The sequence below is a fragment of the Gavialis gangeticus genome, unplaced genomic scaffold, assembly GCF_001723915.1.
Source record: "Gavialis gangeticus isolate Ggan-Ray unplaced genomic scaffold, GavGan_comp1, whole genome shotgun sequence".
NCBI classification, from domain to species: domain Eukaryota; kingdom Metazoa; phylum Chordata; order Crocodylia; family Gavialidae; genus Gavialis; species Gavialis gangeticus.
The window spans coordinates 55,823,223-55,843,067 of record NW_017729031.1 but is presented as its reverse complement, the minus strand read 5'-3'; the positions used below and the strand labels follow the sequence as shown (position 1 = coordinate 55,843,067).

At 39.9% G+C, this 19,845-nt stretch overlaps 1 protein-coding gene across 2 annotated transcripts in view; it reads right to left on the bottom strand.

Annotated features, from left to right (window-relative positions):
• RAPGEF4 (Rap guanine nucleotide exchange factor 4) overlaps window positions 1–19,845 on the bottom strand; it is a 304,750-nt gene that overhangs the window by 45,354 nt on the left and 239,551 nt on the right. For both annotated transcript variants that reach the window (XM_019522934.1, XM_019522933.1), the window contains exons 15-20: window positions 13,771–13,921; window positions 10,199–10,287; window positions 9,670–9,700; window positions 8,944–9,022; window positions 3,650–3,796; window positions 2,062–2,159 (exon numbers count right to left, since the gene is read on the bottom strand). In XM_019522934.1, the coding sequence (XP_019378479.1) occupies window positions 2,062–2,159; window positions 3,650–3,796; window positions 8,944–9,022; window positions 9,670–9,700; window positions 10,199–10,287; window positions 13,771–13,921 (595 nt within the window). The remainder of the gene's footprint in view (window positions 1–2,061; window positions 2,160–3,649; window positions 3,797–8,943; window positions 9,023–9,669; window positions 9,701–10,198; window positions 10,288–13,770; window positions 13,922–19,845) is intronic.

The window sequence follows — 19,845 nt, the reverse complement described above, 5'->3', positions numbered from 1 at the left end:
GGCAGCGATAAGTGGACCCACCATTCCAGAATAAAACATTATTCAGGAAGGGCACATGACAACAACTCCCAGGGTGTGATCACTCCGGAAGCTGATCACTCCTCGGAACAAGAATCCAGCCAGTGGATCAGTAAGCCAGGAGAAGGTCTTAAGCTAACAATTAGTAGAGAAAAAAAATGAATTTAGTTATTGTTATACTCTGTTGGTACATTACCAAAGATTAGCAACAGCACAAGAAGATAAGGTGTGAAGTGAAGAAAGCATCTTGAGGGGGGAATTGTAGCGAAAATAGATACTTTTCTCTATGTTTCTTTGTTCCTTGTTTTAGTATTAACCCCTGCATTCTGTAATTTTCCACCCACATGGTACAGGATAGCCCACTACGCATGTCTTAAAGGTTGCTCAGGTTTTGTTTTGAAATGACCAATCAAAATGTAACACGTCAACTGAAAAAAATGCTAGCTCAATAAAAGCCACGTGCGCGCTTTGTTTAGGGTCGACACTGATCTGAGCAACAAGCTCCTCTGTCGGCCTGCTTGCAAGCAATAAAATAGAGTTGGATCCAGCCTGAAAGTGTGACTCTCTTCTAGAGGTGAATTGGACTAGCCTCCAGGGGATAAAATCAGCAATTTATGCAACACTCTGTGTTTAAAGTTTGATAGCTTCCTTATTCTTGAAAAGTGACTCTACATACAGATTTATTCAGGAATATTCATCATTTAAAGAAAGAGACTTTTCCACAAAGTAAAATACATTTTTCTTTCTCTTCAGAGACAATGACAAAAGAACTGGGTTACCATAACAAGCAAATGGCCCTAAAATATTTTCTAATGCTAGAGAAGAAACATTTAGATTTAGACTCACTGCTTGTTTGCAAGTTAATTTGTCCCAGAACAAAATTTTTCACAAGAGGCTTGCCAAGCATAATATGAACAAATTTATATTTGCACTTAGCAACAGGAACATGGATTCTGAAATAGCAAAGGGTACTCAAGCTACAAGAATTCTGCTAGATTTCAGTAACAGAATATTGTAGAAATGGTTAATGTAGTGAACTTCTATTGCACACTGCTGAGCCCATCCTCCAATGAACTGAGTTCCCTGAATTCCTGAAATCTGTAACAATTGAGGACAGTTGGCTTGTCATAGCACTGAGCTCTAGTCAGTCTTGAGCAGTACAATCAACTATATTTGGCATATTCAGTCCATGCTAAATGGAGGTAGAAATGGTTGTAAAAATTCCCAAAATACCAAAAATTTACCACTAAGTGTCTATATCTAAAGCCACAGTGAAGCTTTGACTTTAAAATATCTATAAAAGAAATCAGGCATACATACAAAGTGGCTTGTTAAAAGCATAAAGGAGGCTGAAACAAGGCTTAAAGTAATAGAGTTCATGCTGGCATGACTTGGCAATGACAGTTGTTTTTAATGAAGTAAAAGGAACAAGAAGTACAGTCAAATCAAGCTCTATAAAAGCAGACCTCATGGAGATTGTTAGAATTACTGTATGAACTGCAAGTACTTATGAACAATTTTACTTAAGAAAAAACAGATTTTCTAGTAGGAATGTTTTCTGTGATTCTAGTTAGAAGCATCTGTAGTTTTTACACAGTATTTTGGAGGTCAGGAAAAAAGATTTTAAAGTGTACTGCATTAATCAAGCCTCTCTAATATTCTAATTGATAACATCTTACTTTATTTAAATGTCTGTGAACACAGAGGGGACAGTTCTATAATCAGATTCATGCCACAGTTATCTCTTATAACATTTAACTCTCCTTGTATGTTCAATTCCAGGTATTGGATTTGAGATCTGCTGCATAGATCAGACAGAATGTTTTTTCCTCTGTTCTAAAAATGATAATATTGCTTTTTTACAAAGGTGTGTGTTCTTTTGGCTTCACCCTAACAAACCTTTAGTTTTGGATCTCTCAGATAACTTCCAGCTAAAATGCTCATATGATCAAATAGGCTGAGAAACCTTTTTTGAGCTATGAGTATTCCATGTCACTGCTCTCAGACTTTCAGTGGTTTTCTGAGAATTAAATACATACATACCAGGGAATCAAACTGGTCCCGTGGGCAAGCAAAAAGACGTCCATTAACAGTGAGAGTCGTAAACACCGAAACATCATTGGGTTTGAGTACTACTTTTTCTGTAAACATGGAAGTGTAAGATTCTCTATTAAATACACAGCATTAAATGTCCTTGGTTACAGCAGACTTAACCACAGTGAAATCAAATTAGTAGCTATGTGCATTATTAAAAGATACAGCAAGATGCCTTGGATGGTAAATGACAAGATCTTACTGAAAAAATGTGGCATCAATACATGAGAGAGCAGGCTCAACCCACATGAAATCCCCATAAAACTGGGGCTTGAAATCACAACACCCAAACTGAAAGAAACTCAGGGAATCTGCACTGCAAATGTTAAAACCACTCAATGTGAATGACTCAGTTCCTTCCTCTCTGAGTGTTTCTACACGAGATGCTAGACACAGTGCAGGAGCCTAATAATACTGTGCAGTAGTGTGCCGGGCAAAACCATGGCTAGTACACAGTAGTAGTAGGCTACTGTATAGTTAGAGTCTGAAAAAAAATCTGTGCACTATGGCACAGTAGCATGAGTTACTGTGTACTGATATAGTACACGGTTATCCAAGTACTAAATTTAATGTGCAGTAACTATGACTCAATAAACGTATAGACACACCCTCTGAGAAGTAAGAGGTTAACTAGCTGTTCAAAAACTGACTGGAAAGCCAACAAATGCCTGATGAGGCAGTTGGATGTAATTGTATACTGGCCTCATGACAACAGTCATAAAAAACTGTGGATCACAGCCTGAAGGTAAAGAAGAACTTATAAACTGACTCGCGATGAATTTTTTTCAGCATATGCAAGTTAGGCTGCTGTCATCCATTTTTGCAACAGAAAATTACTGCAACTGAAAAGAGAGAGACCCCTGGTGCCAGTTTTCTGGTAGGCATCTTTGCTTATTGGAATGAAATGCATTCCAACACTGCCCTCCTCAGCAGTGCAGCTCTGTCATTGTCATACTGTCATATTCAATCACTCTCACCAGCATGGTTTCTTCAGCAGAATCCACCATGTACTTGTTTCTAGTGTGCTTGGTTTAGCTTCCTAGGTCCCAAGTCCTGAACTTTTGTGAGGCCCAAGTGAAAGGGGCTGGCAGAGGGAAGCTGGTTGAAAGGGAAGGGGAACACATTAAATCTTTGGCCTCCTCTGCAGCCTCCAAACTGCATATTCTCTGCTGTTACTGGAGCATCCACCTTGCCCTTTACAGGATCTGAATGGTGTAAATCTGAAATCATCCATGCCCTCTTTTCTGTACCCCTGTCCAAAATACATGCCACAGAGAAAAGATCCCTGCTAAAACATTGCTTTATGGTGGACAGCACCTTTGCCTCCTGAGAGAGCTGCCTCTCCTATAGCAAGATCCACTGTGTTCAGGGTCATGTACATCAATAGTGAAGGACAGGTTGTGCTCCTAAGAGAACTTTCTGGTGAGATGAACAGGAATAGGAACAGCCTTGTGTAAATCAATATTATTTTATATTCTGTCAGAGTGTTCTATTTTTTTTCAAATGAGATAGATCAAAGATAATGTAAATACCTTACCTCCTCCTGAACTCATCTTTACTATGATCAAGCCTTCTCCAGAGCCCAGTTTATCTGTTACCGCACTGATCACTTCCTTAACAGAAGACAGCACTGGCACACGGATAGTAGTGTAGGTGTGGTCTATACAGTACACTTTAAACAGAACTATAGACAAAGATAAGGATGGTGAATGCTGTATATAACAATGAGATACACTTTATTGTGCAAATAATTCTCATATCAATAAATGATTGCTCACATACTTAACAAACACAATATTAAGTTTCTAAAACTCTATTTGGTATTATAGGTCCCATATTTCTAGTTTTTCAACAAGTTTAGTAATTTTAATGCCAGATCTACATTAAGTTTTAGTAAATGATAAGATTCCTGAAATTCCAATATTACTCTATTATTCATAGACATCATTATTCATAGACACATTCATCAACATCATTGATATTTCTGTATGATCCAGCCAGCTGAACATTCTCAAATAAATAATTTTACTTTTGCAAGGGTTAAGAAAAATTAATTATGAAACTCCCTAATCACAAATTTGCATATTTGCAGAGCCAGATCCGATAGGTGGTTCATGACCACAAAGTTTAATTTAAACCAGTGATTCTCAATCAGGGTGATATGGTAACTCAGACACCTCACCTCAGGGTGATGTGGCATCTCAGGGTATGAAGAGATGAGCAGGTAAGGGCAGGCTTAGGTTTTCCCTGCCTGGCAGCTCACCTCCCTCATTAGGTAGCCCCTCTGCAAGGAGGTAAACAGTGAAATAAACTGTTTTTGAAATGGGATGCTGCTCTATTCACGGAGGCTATGGAATAGTGCCTTGAGTCTAACGAAAGATGCCTTGAGTCTAAAAAGGTTGAGAACCACTGATTTAGGCTGTGGTATGTCTCTTGTAGTCCTTTCCAGACATTCAGATATCTTGTTCTAATAAGCAAGATACAATTGGAGGTACAGCAAGAGTTGTCTCCTGAATATAGGAAATACCAGACAATTTTGATTGCATAGAAATTGGGAGGATAGAATCTATTCTGTAAAGAGCAGGGCAGGTCAGAAGTGGAATGAATTAAAGCCAGAAGAAGAAATCAAAAAACTTCCAATTGTCAAACCCAGCCACAGAGCCCGTAGGTTGTGTTGGAGCCCTCTATGCTTACTTTGCAGCCTGTCCTATAAATGGGAAGTGTACAGTCATGGACTCAATTACAGAATAAAACTGCAGACATAAGATGAGATACCTCCATTGAGGCAACAAGTGCATGGCCCTATGTAAATCCATAGGAGAGAGACCCATATGACAGCCTGTGTGCACCAGCTGTATTCATGGAGGATACCTGTAGGCTTGTGGATACAGAAAATACATACGTGGGATCAACACTTCTCCAGTGTGATATATCTATCAGTATAATATAACTCTATGGTAGTCTGATTGTTCCTATTCTTAGATCCCTATGTGGAGGGCTCCTTCTATAGACAGCTCTTTCCCCATTCACATAGAAGTGGTGTGTAGGGGAGCAGCCCCATCCAGGGAACTGTGGAGGGGAGACTAGACTGGGCAGAACCAGAGGGACAGACATTGTCCTCCTTCCAGTCTGGTACAGATTTCCAGAATAAGTTAATACTCTATTGCTGTGTTTTAGTCACAGGGCTACCACCTCAACCCCTAGGGCTGACGAGGGCAAAGCTGCTTCAAGTGGAGTCACATATCTAAGGAATAGAACGCAAGAGACAAGAGTTGGTGGAAATTTATTGTTATAAGGTTTTTTAATACAATAGAAATGAATTATCTAGAAATATCTGTTTTAGTCAAAACATGACGCTTGTTCTATCAGTAGGATGTTCCTGGAGCATTGGCATTACTGAAATACAATGCATTTTATATTTAGTGCCTTTCATACCAAGTCTCACAAAACACTTAACAATAAAAGGAAGAACAGAAAGATAATGCAGAGTTGCATACAGTGAAATGCTACAAAAAGTGATGTGCAAAGGTAAAGTAGAAAAGAAGGAACAATGTACACAAAAAAGCCAAAGCATTAAAGATGAAAGTAGGTATGCCAGCAAGCTTGTAAAAGAATTGTGTGTGTATTTGTGTGCACGAGCGTGTGTAGTTGGGGGACAGATGGAAACACCCATGGAAAAATGGAAGGTGAGAAAAAATGTAATGTTGGCTGTCAGCTGAAGTAGAGGGAAAAGTCAAGGTAAGTTGAAAATTGAAAATAACCCAGAACATGATCCAGAGCCCACGGACTGTGACTATGCTCATTGATTCCAATGTGCTTTGGTTTTAGGTAGTTCTGAGGTGGGGAGTGGGTTCCTGATATCTAAACATCAGAAATGGAAAATATCTACTATGTAATCAGCCTTTCCATATCCCAATGTAAATTTGCCCTTCATAGGCCATTTCAAAGCACCTCCCCCCCTGCTGGCAAATAGGACCCCAGACACAAAAATGTGGGGATGAATGTAATTATGAGAGGTATCCTGGAAATCTGCCTTTAAAACATCTGCAGCTCAGATATGAAAGGATTCTTGCCCTATTTCATTTTATGCTGCCAGCTCTCTCAGGTGGGTGGGTTCTAACACCAAGCAAGATGGAAGAAGTGAAGAGCCAGAAACCTTGAGTCCAGGAGGCATTGTGCGCCACTCAGGGTGAAGTGTTCCAAGGCAGCTTCAGCTGTCAGAGAATAATGGCTCTCAGGAGACACAGAACTTCCCTACTGCCTTTTACACTCAGAAGTTGCCTGTACATGTGCTCGATGGCATTCTAATTAGAATGCATCAGATCAGACTTGATTAATTGAGTCTGTTCCACATTCTAATTAGAACGCTGCAGCACTGCAGCAGCATCACATGTATTAAGCCCCCTAGCAGAGGTGCTGAGTATGTGGGGGTCCAAGGGCTCTGGTCCCACTCAGGAAGAGGGCTATCACCTGAAATGTATAAAACTTTCCACAAGTCCATCATCTTAGGCCTTCCCTGGCAAACATAAAAGTCAGTGCCTATGACCCTGAGCATTTAAAAATGGCCCTGGGGTGCTTTAACTAAGCCTCATTGACTGAGATTTAGATAAATCATCCTGTGACTATTTTTAAATGTGCGGGGGCTTCAAACATGTGATGCTGTGGTGTTTTAGTTACAGCGGCTGCTGGGGAACTGCTCTAATTAAAATGCACCCCCTCTCACCTTCAAGCATGTGTATAGGCAGCCAGAGAGTCTCAAATGGAAATCCAGCTTTATACCCACTTTTCCTGAGCTGTACTGAGTTTGTCTCAGCCACAAGCTAGGAACCTATGCCAGAAATATGCCTATCCATGGCCTGCTTTAGCTTGCAGAGTGCTTATGCTGGATTGTGCAAGAGGAATTATGCTATGATTTAAATTAACTGCTCTATGATGTGAAAAATCCTTTACATCAGTGTGTAGCTGGACGTATGGTTCACAGATCAGCATTCTGTCTCACACCATTCATAGAAAATGCACTTCGGTCGAAGTGACTTAGCACTTACTCAGTGCTTTGCCGACTTGAGGCTTTCATTACTGAACATACTCCTGAATTCAGGGAGATGGTCTGTGTATACTTCTGAATATACTTGGAAAATGTACTCTTTTCAGTTGTATGTCTAATAAAATCAGCCATGATCCAAATGAGAGCTCTGGACAAGTTCAAACTAGGTTAGGGTGAGCATGTACTATAGTACAGAAGCCAAAAAAAGAAAAGAAAAGAAAGGCTGTATCCTCAGCTGGGGTACATCAAGGGGATAGTACACTGGCATATCAGACTGGAATGTTGATCCATCAAGGATACAGTCCTGTTTCCTCAGTTCCTACTTCATAGGAAAGCAACCTTCTTCTACCAAGAAAATGGGAGGGCTAAACATGGTAAGGTGGATCCCTTCCTACTCTTTGTGATGATCAGGAGACTGCTTCAACCATGAGACCTGACTGGTTTTACCTTAGCAATCATAATGGTAACTGCCATTATTTGTATATTCATGGAGTTTCAGGAAAGAAAGAAGGAAAATGATCATTCTGTCTGGCTTCTTATGTGACAGAAAACACTGCTGCCTGCTAATTCCCAGACACAATTTAATACATTGCGGCTACATTTAAAGACTACAGGTAATGGAGAAATGACCATAGCCTCTGGTCATCTCTTTTAATGATTAATTTTGCACTTCATTTCCAGTTTCAATTTAGCTGGCTTCAAGTACCATCCATTAGGTCCTACCAGGCCTTTGTCTGTGAGATTAAGCAACTATTAGCATCCCTACAGAAGTCTTTGTGCAGGTCTATTAATAGGCCATGCTCAAGTCAATTAAACTTATCTTTCATAAATTCCATAGAGGGAGCATTTAAAATCTCAGATCATGCATCCCTGCTAAAGCATGGGCACCAAAACTGGGTACAATATTAATCAGGGTCTCATCAGTGCCATATAAGGAGGTAGGCAAGGTTCTTTGGGTAGACGTGATATCTTTTACTAGACCAACTGAGTAGTTGGAAAACGTTTTTTGCAAGCTTTCAGGCACAAGCACCCGTCTTTAGGCTCTAGGAGACTCTGCTGTTATTCTGAGATCTCCAAGGTGGGAAAGGAACTAAAAGTGTGACAGGAGGTCAGTGAAAATGTAAATAGGTGGAAGTTTGGAAAACAATGGGTAGACAAGGGAGGGGAGAGGGGGAAAGAGGGGGAAATAATAGGTGAAGAAATGCAAAAGGTAAACATGGGACTATTCACCTGCTTATATGACAAATGATCACAGTACTCCATTTTGCCACAGCTTCATACTGGAAATATTCAGCTGCTTATTAACAATGTCCCTAAGTCCTTTTCAAATCAGTGCTTTCTATGATAGTCCCCCATTCCATAAGTTGATTGTCAGAACAAGACTGGACTTGAAGCTCAGGCTTAAAACTAGTATCAATGAAATTGGGGACCAAATGCCAATATCCACATATTACCCACGTAGGCATTGCTGGTGCTGTTTTAAAACTGTTTTGTTCATTCATTATTTGAAAGGCACTTCATTTTACCTTTTCCCCACCTCTACTACAAATAATTAAAGCAAGAAGAAATGGACATCTCAAAAGCTCAATATCAATTCCCCCATTCACTTAAGTCCACTCAAAGTAAGGACTGAGGACTATGCTGAATGAGAAGAAACAGATTCTGCCCCATATCTGAAAATCAGACACTTCTGTTTATTCTGATTTCTGCCCCAGGGGCAATAAATTTATTGTAAACTTCAGCAGTACAGGAAACAGTGTTGCAAACCACAGCATGTAGGTACTTACTTTCATCACTTCCCCTGATGGGCTGGCGTTTTTGTGCTCTATCATCAGTTGTGTTAAACAGCTGCAGAAGAACTTTGTGCTGCAAAAATAATAATCATGATAAGCATCATCATAAGTCAAAGAAGAAACATGATGGAGTCGACCTGAATTTAAACAGACACACTGCATCAAAAGCAAGAGGGAAAGCAACAAAACACAGTTTGCAGATTCATTTTTAAACTATTTCCATATGTGTTGTAATAATTCAATGTTACCGAAAAGGAAAATCTCTTAAAACAGTGGAGCCTGCCCACAGGCTGGATCCCACACATTTGGTGCATGAAGTCAGTCCATGGGCCTGAACCCACACACCTGGATGCAGCTTAGAGCTAGCCCATGCTCACCAGATCTGGCCATACAGCAACGCTCTGTGTGCTGAATTTGACCACGGAGCACCGCATGCATACCGGATCCAGCCCTGTATGCCAGCCCAGCCTCGTGCGCCACTGTGACTTGGTGCATGGGACTGTGTTATCCAGCCTGCAGGACTTCCCAAGGGAATTTGGCAGTGAGGGGAGGTGGCAACATTAATTTCCACAGCTCTGGAAGCCATGGCAACTAATGGTGCTACTTCTCCTCCGCTGCCAAATTTCTGGGCCCACTGTGGAGCCCTGTGGGCTGAGTGACCTGGCTCTATGTGCAGTGGTTTAGCACCCCTGCTTTAGAAAAATGCCAAAATTAATTTACCTTCTTTTGTGGTGTTTTACCTTCTTCTGAACTAGAGAAAGCAGAAAAAAAATATTAGGCATCTCTTGAAGATTTCACCTATAGTGTATCACTTTAAGAATACTGATAAATCTCCAAACTATCACATCAAGGGATTTTTGAATGCTTATGCTAAGAATAGAAGTGACAGTTAGTCCTAAGTAGGACTGGGCAAATGCTACCAAAAGGCACATAAATGTTAAACAAATCTGCAACTTTGTTTCCAAAGGAATACATATTCCTTTTGCCTGCTTCCTGTGAATCCTTACATGAGTAAATTTGGGGTTTGCAAGAACGTTCATACAAAATAAAAGTGTCACATATGTTTGTTTGAATAAGCATGCATACAAGCAATTTTGTTCAGCAGTTTTTGAGCTGCCATTTTGAAAGCTCTCTAGGGACACAGAAGTCATTTTTCTGACCCGATATAAAAGAGAGATTTTCCTAGCTATTTTACTGAAGTGAGAGTCAAAAGAAACAAAGAAAAAGGGGACAACAACACTATCCTTACATTTGTTTTACAACCTTCTCGAGCTCTGGAAGTTGCTCTTTCAGTGCTGCAATCATTCTTGTATCATCTGATACAGATACATAAAATTCCTGTAAATAAGATAAAATAATTTTTGAATAAGAACATAAATAAATGAGCTCTGCATAGAAGGAGAAAGATTAATTTTTGTTTTACATATGACAGTTTATGGTCGCCAGGAATCAGTAACAGTTCAGTGAATACAGAAAAAAATGCTGAAGCAATTCTCCATCACTTCTGTTTAAGTCCAACTGATTTAAAATAAGAGTTACACATGTAGAAAGGAAAAAGGATGGTATACATTTAAGATAGACCCATTTTTCTAGTTTGTTATCTAAGCACTCTGTCATTCTCCTAACTATATTCTGCTTTTTTTTTTTTTTTTTTTTAAAGATTACGGTGGAGAAAATTTTGCAATTTATGGGTTTTTCAGTTTGGTAACAGAAGTTATTATATATGCAATACAAAGAAATGCTGTAACACAGTTGGGTCATTTCTTTTACAATTAGCTACGGTTGTTACTGTTATTACTACTGCTTTAGTTCCCCTCACTTTATAAAAATTCACCTTTTACCTCACAGATCTTCCCTGCCCATCTCCCTTTCCCCCCCATTACCTAATCTCATTGAATATACTGTTGGTAATCATTGTCTTGGAGCCCCTTCTCTTCACTTCCACCCTAGACACCCCTCCAGTCCTGTTCCTGGCCCTTGCTCTTCATGGCAATTGCTCTCACCAAGATTTCTAATGACCTGCTCCTGGCCAAATCTCAGAACAAATGCTCCCTCCTCATCCTCCTTGACCTGTCAGCTGCCTGTGGCTCATTCAACTATGCTCTTATCTTAGAAATCTTCCTTAGCATCTGTTACTTTCTCTATCCTGGTTCTTCTCTTAACTTTCTAAACACTCCTTCAACAGGTCCATCAGAGGATCCTCTTCATTTCCCCTCCAGCTTTCTGTAAAGGCTCTGTCTTCTCTTCTTACTCCTTATCTCCAAGTAATCTCCTCCACAAAAACATAAAAAAATTATCATGTCTATGCTGATTACACACCGCTCTACTCCAGACCTGTCTTCTTTTGTGAAAATTAAGATCTCTGACCTCCTCAATTGTTCATATGTCAGTTAAAGCTCAATGCACCTAAAACACTGCTCAATGCACCCCACTTCCCTTAAATCCTATCTGCTGCCTTTCTCAGTCACCTTCTTGCCCACCATTCCTGTCTGTAATCTGGCTCTCATCTTCAACATGAACCTCTCTTCAGGTTTTCATATCCAGACTATGTGTAAGTCTTGCAGATTCTTTCTGTATAACATCTCTAAGATGAAACCTTTCCAATCCATGTGCATATCTGAAGCTCTTGCCAGTCTCTTATCATCTTGTGGCTCACTTACTGCAACATCCTTGTCTTGGTCCTTGAAATGCAGCCTTAACCCTATCATATCCTTCAGAGTGCTTTCATTTTTCTAGCCAACTGTTTTTGTCCCTTTCTCTGCTTCCTTCCCTAGTTCCATCTTTTCTGTCACTTCAATTATAAGCTACTGGTCTTCAGTTTGATGGCCCTTTATAGCCTCTTGACACCATTTGTAATTTCTCACTTGTCATTGAAACTCTCATCTCTGCTTGGCCCATGAGACCAACTTCCATTGCCTGTTTGTTAAATTTGTTTCTTTTTCTGATTTTTGATAATTTTTCTCCTCTGCTGCCCTCACATGTAGGGGAAGCTCACTGAAAACAATCACAAAACTAACTCGCTGACCTTCAAAAATCTCCTTAAAACTCCTTTTTCACAATCCCTAAAATACCTGCCAATGTTTAGGCTGCTGGTGATCTGTCGTACAGACTAAAACTATCTCATTGTTTCTTGAACACCTGCATTTGTCTGCCTACATCCACTGTTTCTTGTTTCATACATAAATAATCAGCTTTGTGGGGCACGGACTGTTTTTTTGTTTTGGGTCTATGCATGCTGCAAAATGGGATCCTAGCCCATGATTAGGGCTCCTAAGCACTAGGACAGTGATTCTCAACCAGAGCGCCATGGGATTTTTTTTAAGGGTGATGTGGGTATCATTCAGTATTTCATAGATTTCCATAGACATTAGGGGCTGAAAGGGACCTCATGAGATCATCGGGTCCAGTCCCCCCACCATAGGCAGGAAGTCAGTTGGTATCACATGACCCCAGCAAGAAATAAATCCAGCTGTTTTTTGAAGGAGTCCAGAGTAGGTGCTTGCACCACCTCTGGGGGGAGTTTGTTCCAGACCCCAGACACGTGCACCGTAAAGAACTTTTTTCTTATATCTAGTCTAAATTGGCCTTCCTGGAGTTTATGGCTGTTAGACCTTGTTATCCCTTGGGGAGCTCTGGTGAACAGCTTCTCTCCTAGGTCCTCTTATGAAGTTGTAGGCTGCCACTAAGTCCCCCCTGAGCCTTCTCCTCTCCAGACTGAAGAGTTCCAAGTCCCTCAGCCTCTCCTCGTACAGCCTTCCCTCCAGGCCTTGGATCATATGAGTGGCTCTCCTCTGGACTCTCTCAAGCTTCTCCACATCCTTCCTGAAGTGGGGGACCCAATACTGGATGCAATACTCCAGTTGCGGTCTCACCAGGGCCGAGTAAAGTGGAAGGATGATATTGGCAGTGTTAGATATGGAAACACCTATACATGATTCACAAGAAAACTCCAGAGATTTTGCATAGAAATCCATAGTGTCAAAAACATTCTGACCTGTTGTGGTCTTTCTGAGTTCTCTGCAACAGAAGAATTGCTCCATTATTTTTCCACTGTCAAAATATGAGAGAAAGCTAAGAGCTGGCATTTTCTAAAAGGTATCTTGAGTCTAATAAGGGGTTCCTTGAGTCTAAGGAGAGGTGCCTTTAGTCTAAAAAGGTTGAGAACCACTGTAGTAGGATAATGCAAATAATAAGTGAAGCTAATTATTATGCATGTGGGAAAATGTATAGTGCCTTACTCAACAATGACATAGCACCTGCCCCAGAGTATTTACAGTCTTAGTGACACCTGACATAACAATGGGTAAAACCCAGTGGCTGAACTGTGCATTAGAAGGACTGTGGTTCTGAAGGAAAGCTTCTTGGCTGCAACTAGGGATGGATTAAATTTTGGACTGGCATAGTGACAGATCCTCCAGTCTCTTCCTGGAATATCCACGCCACCCTTCTAAAAAAAGTTCCTGTCAAAGTATTTGATATACACAGGATCCCTTCATTCTAGATAAAAGCCTACTCTCTTCAATGCTGTACAGCAGAACTGTACTAGTTTGGTTATTTTCAGAATCCTCCCAACTCTGACACCCAGTTTCCCTGTAAATTTCCATGAAACAGGATCCAACACTTTGCACCGTCTGGCTCTGTACTTGTATGCAACCTGCAGTTAAAACTGAGAAAACACAAACATAACTTTGCTCTGTTTTAAAGATATGTACTGCAGCTCCTTATTTGCTAATGGAATTCCAAATGCTGTGAAAAGGTCTTAAGCAAATTTCCTTTGTAGCTACTTTTCAGTAAAACAGTATAAATATAATTCTTCTATACCTCCAGAAAGGCCACTGCTGCTTCATCCTCTTGTAGTAGGTCTCCATATAAAGCAGCCCACTGTAGAACCAGTCGGATGACTCGCTTTTTATTATTGATGGCATAATCCAATTTCTCCTGCTCTGAACCCTGGGAAGGCTGGGCATGATAAGTACTAAAGTGTCAAGGAAATTGATCAGAGAAAATGAAAATACCTAATACAGTAGGAACTCAGGTATATCTTCCTTTCAGGAGCACTGAAACAACATTTTCCAATAGGAATTTCATAATCAATGAGGCTTTTGGCTGCTGTTAGGGTATTTGGTTTCTCACCACAATGTACATGTACAGGGAAGTCTCTCCCTAACACTGTTCATGAAACAATAAAGGGGTCTTTTAAAAGAATGTATGATTAACCACAATCAAACTAAATGCTATAGCTTTCTAACAGAGCAGGAGAAGGGACAAGGCAGAGATTCACAGACCTCGGCAAGGTCACAAAGGAAGTTTCAACTTTTGTCACATGGCTCTTAATTCTGCTGTGTATTCATATTCTATTCACAGCACTTTGGGATATGCATGTGGCACCAAAAGTATAACTGATATTTAAGAAGGATGGTGTTGCTGTGGAAACCTTGATGTTTGCATTTGCTGGCCTTTTTTATTTTATATGTACAAATTTAATATTACAAATATATAAACATTAAGTGCAAAAGTATAGTATTTTTATTAAAGGAAAAAATAAGAAAAATAAATTTTATATTAATATAAAGTGTAACAAAACAGTTCCTGAAAGCACATATGCACCTAGTGTAAGTATCAGGAGAGAAGAGCAGACCTCTGTGAAGTGCTCACTTCTCTATATACTTGTCATTTAGATAACAAGTTTTATATTTTAAAGATCTTCACTGATTCTTCTATTAAATCAGGCAGAGTAGATAGGAGAGTTGAGATTTGGCCTCTGGATTCTTTTGCCAGCCAGAAAAAGAAGGTTCAAGACATTTAATGAATCACTATTTTATGTTGGTAGCACTGGGGTCAATGCACCTATGATGGACTGCCAGAGAAATCAGTGGCTATATATTATGGGCAAATTTGGATCACTGAAACAAGATTTACAAAATGATTTTTATTAAATAGTTTAATGAAAATTTTGCAGCTTCACACAGAAGAGCTCAATGTAAAATCAAGCATGTTGTTATATTGCCTTTGTGTTCAGCCACTGGCTTGTGCATTATACAAAAGCTTCATACTACTTGTTAGCTTTAGTGACAGCTTCAGCTGATGATCAAGCTGCGTAGACATACAATAAGACCTCATGGCCTTCCAAACAAAATAAAGAAATAAAGACCTAGCTATAGAAACCGAAAAAAACAGTTGGCTAGGGAAAGCTTTATTTTAATTTGCAAAAGAAAAAAATATCAGTGTGGCTGTCTGCTAGTCTTGTGAAGTTTATCAGAAGAGTCTATATCAAAAGCAAACCAAAATTCACACAGAAGAACTAAAAAGGGTTTACTTGCCAGTAATTTCCAAATGAGACAGGCACAACTAACATTCCCCCTGGTTTCTCATTTGTGGCTACATGTGTTTTATCCAGACTCCTTATTCCCCAATAGTACTTGCCTCACTATTGGGACAACTATCATGGCTGCACTAGAGATGACATTTTTAAGCCTGCCTTGATTTTCTGGTTGTCAGAGACAGACAAACAGATTGGATCCACCAAGAACCAGCTGGATCCATCATCATCACCATGGGAAGAGAGAAGTTCAGCCCATCCCTTCTTAAAGAAATCTGCCTTGGGCCCTCAGTCATCATCATCCCCCTTATATGGGCCACACTCAAAACTACTTCTTCCCTGTATTTCCTATCCCGTTTCTTGAAAGCCTGGAATAAGACAATACTGATCCAGGAGGACTCTCTTAAAATATCTGAAAGGAACATAAAAGAACTTATGCTACCATTTTTTTCTTGCTTGATCCTGTTTATATTGAGGTGAACAACATTTTTTCCTTTTTTTCCAATGGGAGTTGGATCAGACACACTGGGCACACCTACATGTGAAATTACTGTGAAACAGTAAACTTCAGCACATATTGCACCAGAGTTTATTGCTCCTGGGCACAACATTTACATGTGCACCCAGGACTGCAGCACACTGAGCTGGGTTGGAGCAGCCCCAGCTGACATGGGACCTGGAGGGTCAGCCTACCCAGGAGGGGCTCGCTCCCATCCTGCTCAGTGTGCTGCAGAGGGGCTGGCTGAGGCATGAGAGTGCCCCCCTGTGAAGCTAGCTGGCAGGCAGCCCCTGCACTAAAGCACCCTTGTGCCCCATCCAGCTCCATCAGCATCTATATGTGCACTGCTGTGTACTAAAGAAGACTGCCGTAAGATAGTATTTGTATTTACCAGTACTAACCTATAGTGGAGTTAATTAGTTTACTGCAGCCTAATAGGGCTGCACATGTAGATTCTGAGACTTCAGTGTGAAGCTACTAAGGCAGCTCCACAGTAAGTATCCCATGTAGATATGCCCACAGTGTGCTCCAACTGTTTTGCAGTTAATAATATAAATGGTACAAAAAGTTGTCTCCCTTGTTTCACAATAAATTGGTGCTCTGGTGTAAATTCTGAGAGGATGACTGGGGTAGCATCTTTGTGTTTACTTCCTCAGAAGCATTTTTGTCATTGGACTCTTATATGTGATAGCTATGGTAGGTGTTCAAAACCATTGACTTTTAAGAATTAATTAATTTCAATTGTTTCAGTCTAAGCAAAGTCTCAAGTTCCTTCAGCCCGCAGTTCCAGGTTTTGGGGCACAAAAGACTTCAAGCTACTAATTAGAAAACAAAATAACTTGTAATATCTATATTTAACTCTTCTCATTTAAAATTACACCAACAGCATGCTATTTTTCTGCAGCACATGGTAACATATTCTACACTAATAAAGTTTTAATTGATAAAGCAAGCTTATTAATACACATTTTCCTAATGATTCCCCTGACTAAAAACCCGCACAGAAATTAGACACTCCACCAAGATTACAGGTATAATCATATGACTGCCAAGCTATTGAGTATGAATAGAGATCTGCATTCTAATTTAGTTCAGAAAGTATTTAATGTGATCAGGGAAACTACAGCATGTCAGCATATTTATGAGAACATATAAACCCAGGATTATAGAAAGTAAATAACATATTAAATGCTATTCACGCTAACATTTCAGGCAACAAGCTTAATATTCCACTGAATCATTTTCCTCATGCAGTTTCTACCTTCCAAACACTATAATTATTTCATATATTTTTACCTACTTATTAAGTGGCGCACCACAGGCATCAGTAATTTTTCTGTATTTTTACTGCTCATTTACTTATTTTTAATTCAGCTATTAATTGCTCCTTTATTAACATTATCATGGTGAAAGTCAGTGAAAGCCTCCTAGGATCTACATGTGGCAGATTCATTACAGTTTGCAGTCACAAATACAATATCATGCATTTTTGCAATAAGTGTCAGATATGCAGTTAATTGCAAAACATAAAATCAACACCAACATGGTTGAGGTTCAGCATTTATATTTTAATTCTATTTGGAGTATAATATCTTTTCTAGGAAACAGAAGTGGGTTTTGAAGTCTATTCTTTCATTTATGCAGTCAAAACTGAACTATATTAATAAATGTATAAAACCAATATGCATCACTGCGATGAAGTATAACTTCTTTTGTTGGTATGATAGCACACTAAGGTTACAAAACATATAATTGAGGTTTTCTGTAGCTGGCCCACTGGAAGCCAAACTGTTGGTTTTGTTCTACATCAGAAGTATTTTTGATCAGATAATTACACCTACATTATGCTGTTCACTGGAGGTTCAAAGTTAGGTGGATTCAAAAGGAGCCCTTTCAGGCATGCAAATTCAGTGCAATTCACCTGTTAAACCTGTACTGAATAGACAGCTCAAAACAATCTGTGGAAAACTGTGTCATTGAATTGTTAGTAAAGGTAAATCTTTATGTATGGAAGCCAATAAAGCTGTTGACACTGAGGCAATATTCCAAATAGAAGCACTGTGTCACAGGCACATTCTAGATGGAATATTTTTTCTGTGATTATGAAAAGAAACAGAAGAAACTAAGACTGCAAAACAAATGCAGCCCTTTAAAAGCCTTTGTTTCCCCCAAGAATTCATATTCGTTTTGTGCTAAAGAGGGGCCAAACCAAAACTGCAATTCTGAACAAACCAGACTCTAGGATGACTAGTTCTGAAACAGCCTTGAGCCAATTTTCTGCATACGGATATAACAGTTGGTTTCACTTATAGGATCATAGGATGATAGGAAAGGAGGGAGGGACCTCATGAGATCATCTAGTCCAGCTTCCTGCTCAAGGCAGGATTGTCCAGACTAAACCATCCCAGCTAAGGGCCTGTTCAACCTGCTCTTCAAAATTTCTAGGGATGGAGGCTCAATGGCTTCTACAGCTGTTTCAATGCTTGATCACTCCCATAGCCAGAAATTCCTCCTAAACTCCAACCTAAATTTCTTCTGCTGCAGCTTAGGGCCATTGCTCCTAGCCCTATCCCCTATAGCCACAGAGAAAAGACTATTTCCATCCTTTCTATAATTGCCCTTGAGGTGTTTGAAGACTGTCATCAAATCCCACCTCAGTCTACTTTTCCAGACTAAATAAGCCTAGCTGTTTTACATTTTCCTCATAAGTTCTTGCTTCCTAAGTCCCTAATTGTTTTTGTTGCTTTGCACTGAACTCTCTCCAATCCATCTACATTCTTCTTAAAGCGCGGGGCCCAAAACTGAACACAATATTTCGGAGAACATGTCACCAATGCCGAATAGAATGGAAGAATCATTTCCTTTGATTTGCAAGTGACATTCCTGTTGATAATACCCAGTATGCTGTTTGCTTTTTCCCCCCGCTATAATAGCACACTGTTGACTCAGCTTATGGTCTACTATAACCCCCAGGTCTTGCAGCACTGCAGCCTAGGTACTCATTTCCCATTCTGTATTTGAAATTACTACATCTCAAGTGTAGGACTTTGCACTTGTCCTTGTTGAATCTCATCTGATTAACTGCAGAGCATTTTTCCATTCTATCCAGGTCATTCTGAATCCTAGCCCTGCCCTCCAGAGTGTCTACAACTCCACCCAACTTGGTGTCATCTGAAAATTTGCTAAGCCTTCACTCAATCCTATCTTCTAAATCAGTAATGGAGATATTAAACAATACCAGGCCCAGGACAGACCCATGAGAAACCCCATTTGATACCTCCTCCCACCTAGACACTAGGCTATTAATAGTGTAGCAAAACCCCCAGTTTCTTTTTTTTTTTAATTTATTTTAAAATGCATTCCCTCCCCTTCCCCAACCATTTCTGACTTTTTCTCTTCCTTTCTATTCCGTACAGATAAGTATAAGTAAGCTAAGATGTAGGATAAGCTTTAACATTTTTATTTTGGTAGCAAATTTTTGGTTTTGGATATCCACTGTTTTATATTGTATAATTATTAGGTTTGTATTGATTCTTACTGTTGTATATTGTATTATTATCATTTCCATATTGATTTTTATTGTTTCATATGGATATTGTATGCTTTAGGCCTGTATTTGTAAGTGAACCAAAGTAATGTCAAGTTTCCATTTTATATGTCAAGCCTCCATCTTGAGTCCTCTGCCTGGGCATCCCATGTTGCAACTGTATGAGTCATGTACCCCTCCCATGTAAATGGGTTTCTGGATGAATGAGTGTGATTGGGAATGATTGAAATACACTGGTAGCAGGCCTCTACTGAATGGCCTGTAACGACTGGGCCATCACTTCACATTGATTCATCCAGAACCACGGACCTCAACTAGGAACAGAGACAAGAACCCAGCATTTGAAAGACAAAAGACCCTGCAGAACCAGCAACTCTCACCATTACAGACACCCGAAACTGCACATCCCTGCATGGAGCACACATGCTCAGTATGCCAGGGGCTGACCCTTGCCTGGGCATGCCTCCTGTCACTAGGGTCACACAAGGTCTGCCCCTATAAAAAGGGGCAGTGAAGACAGACCCAGTGGGA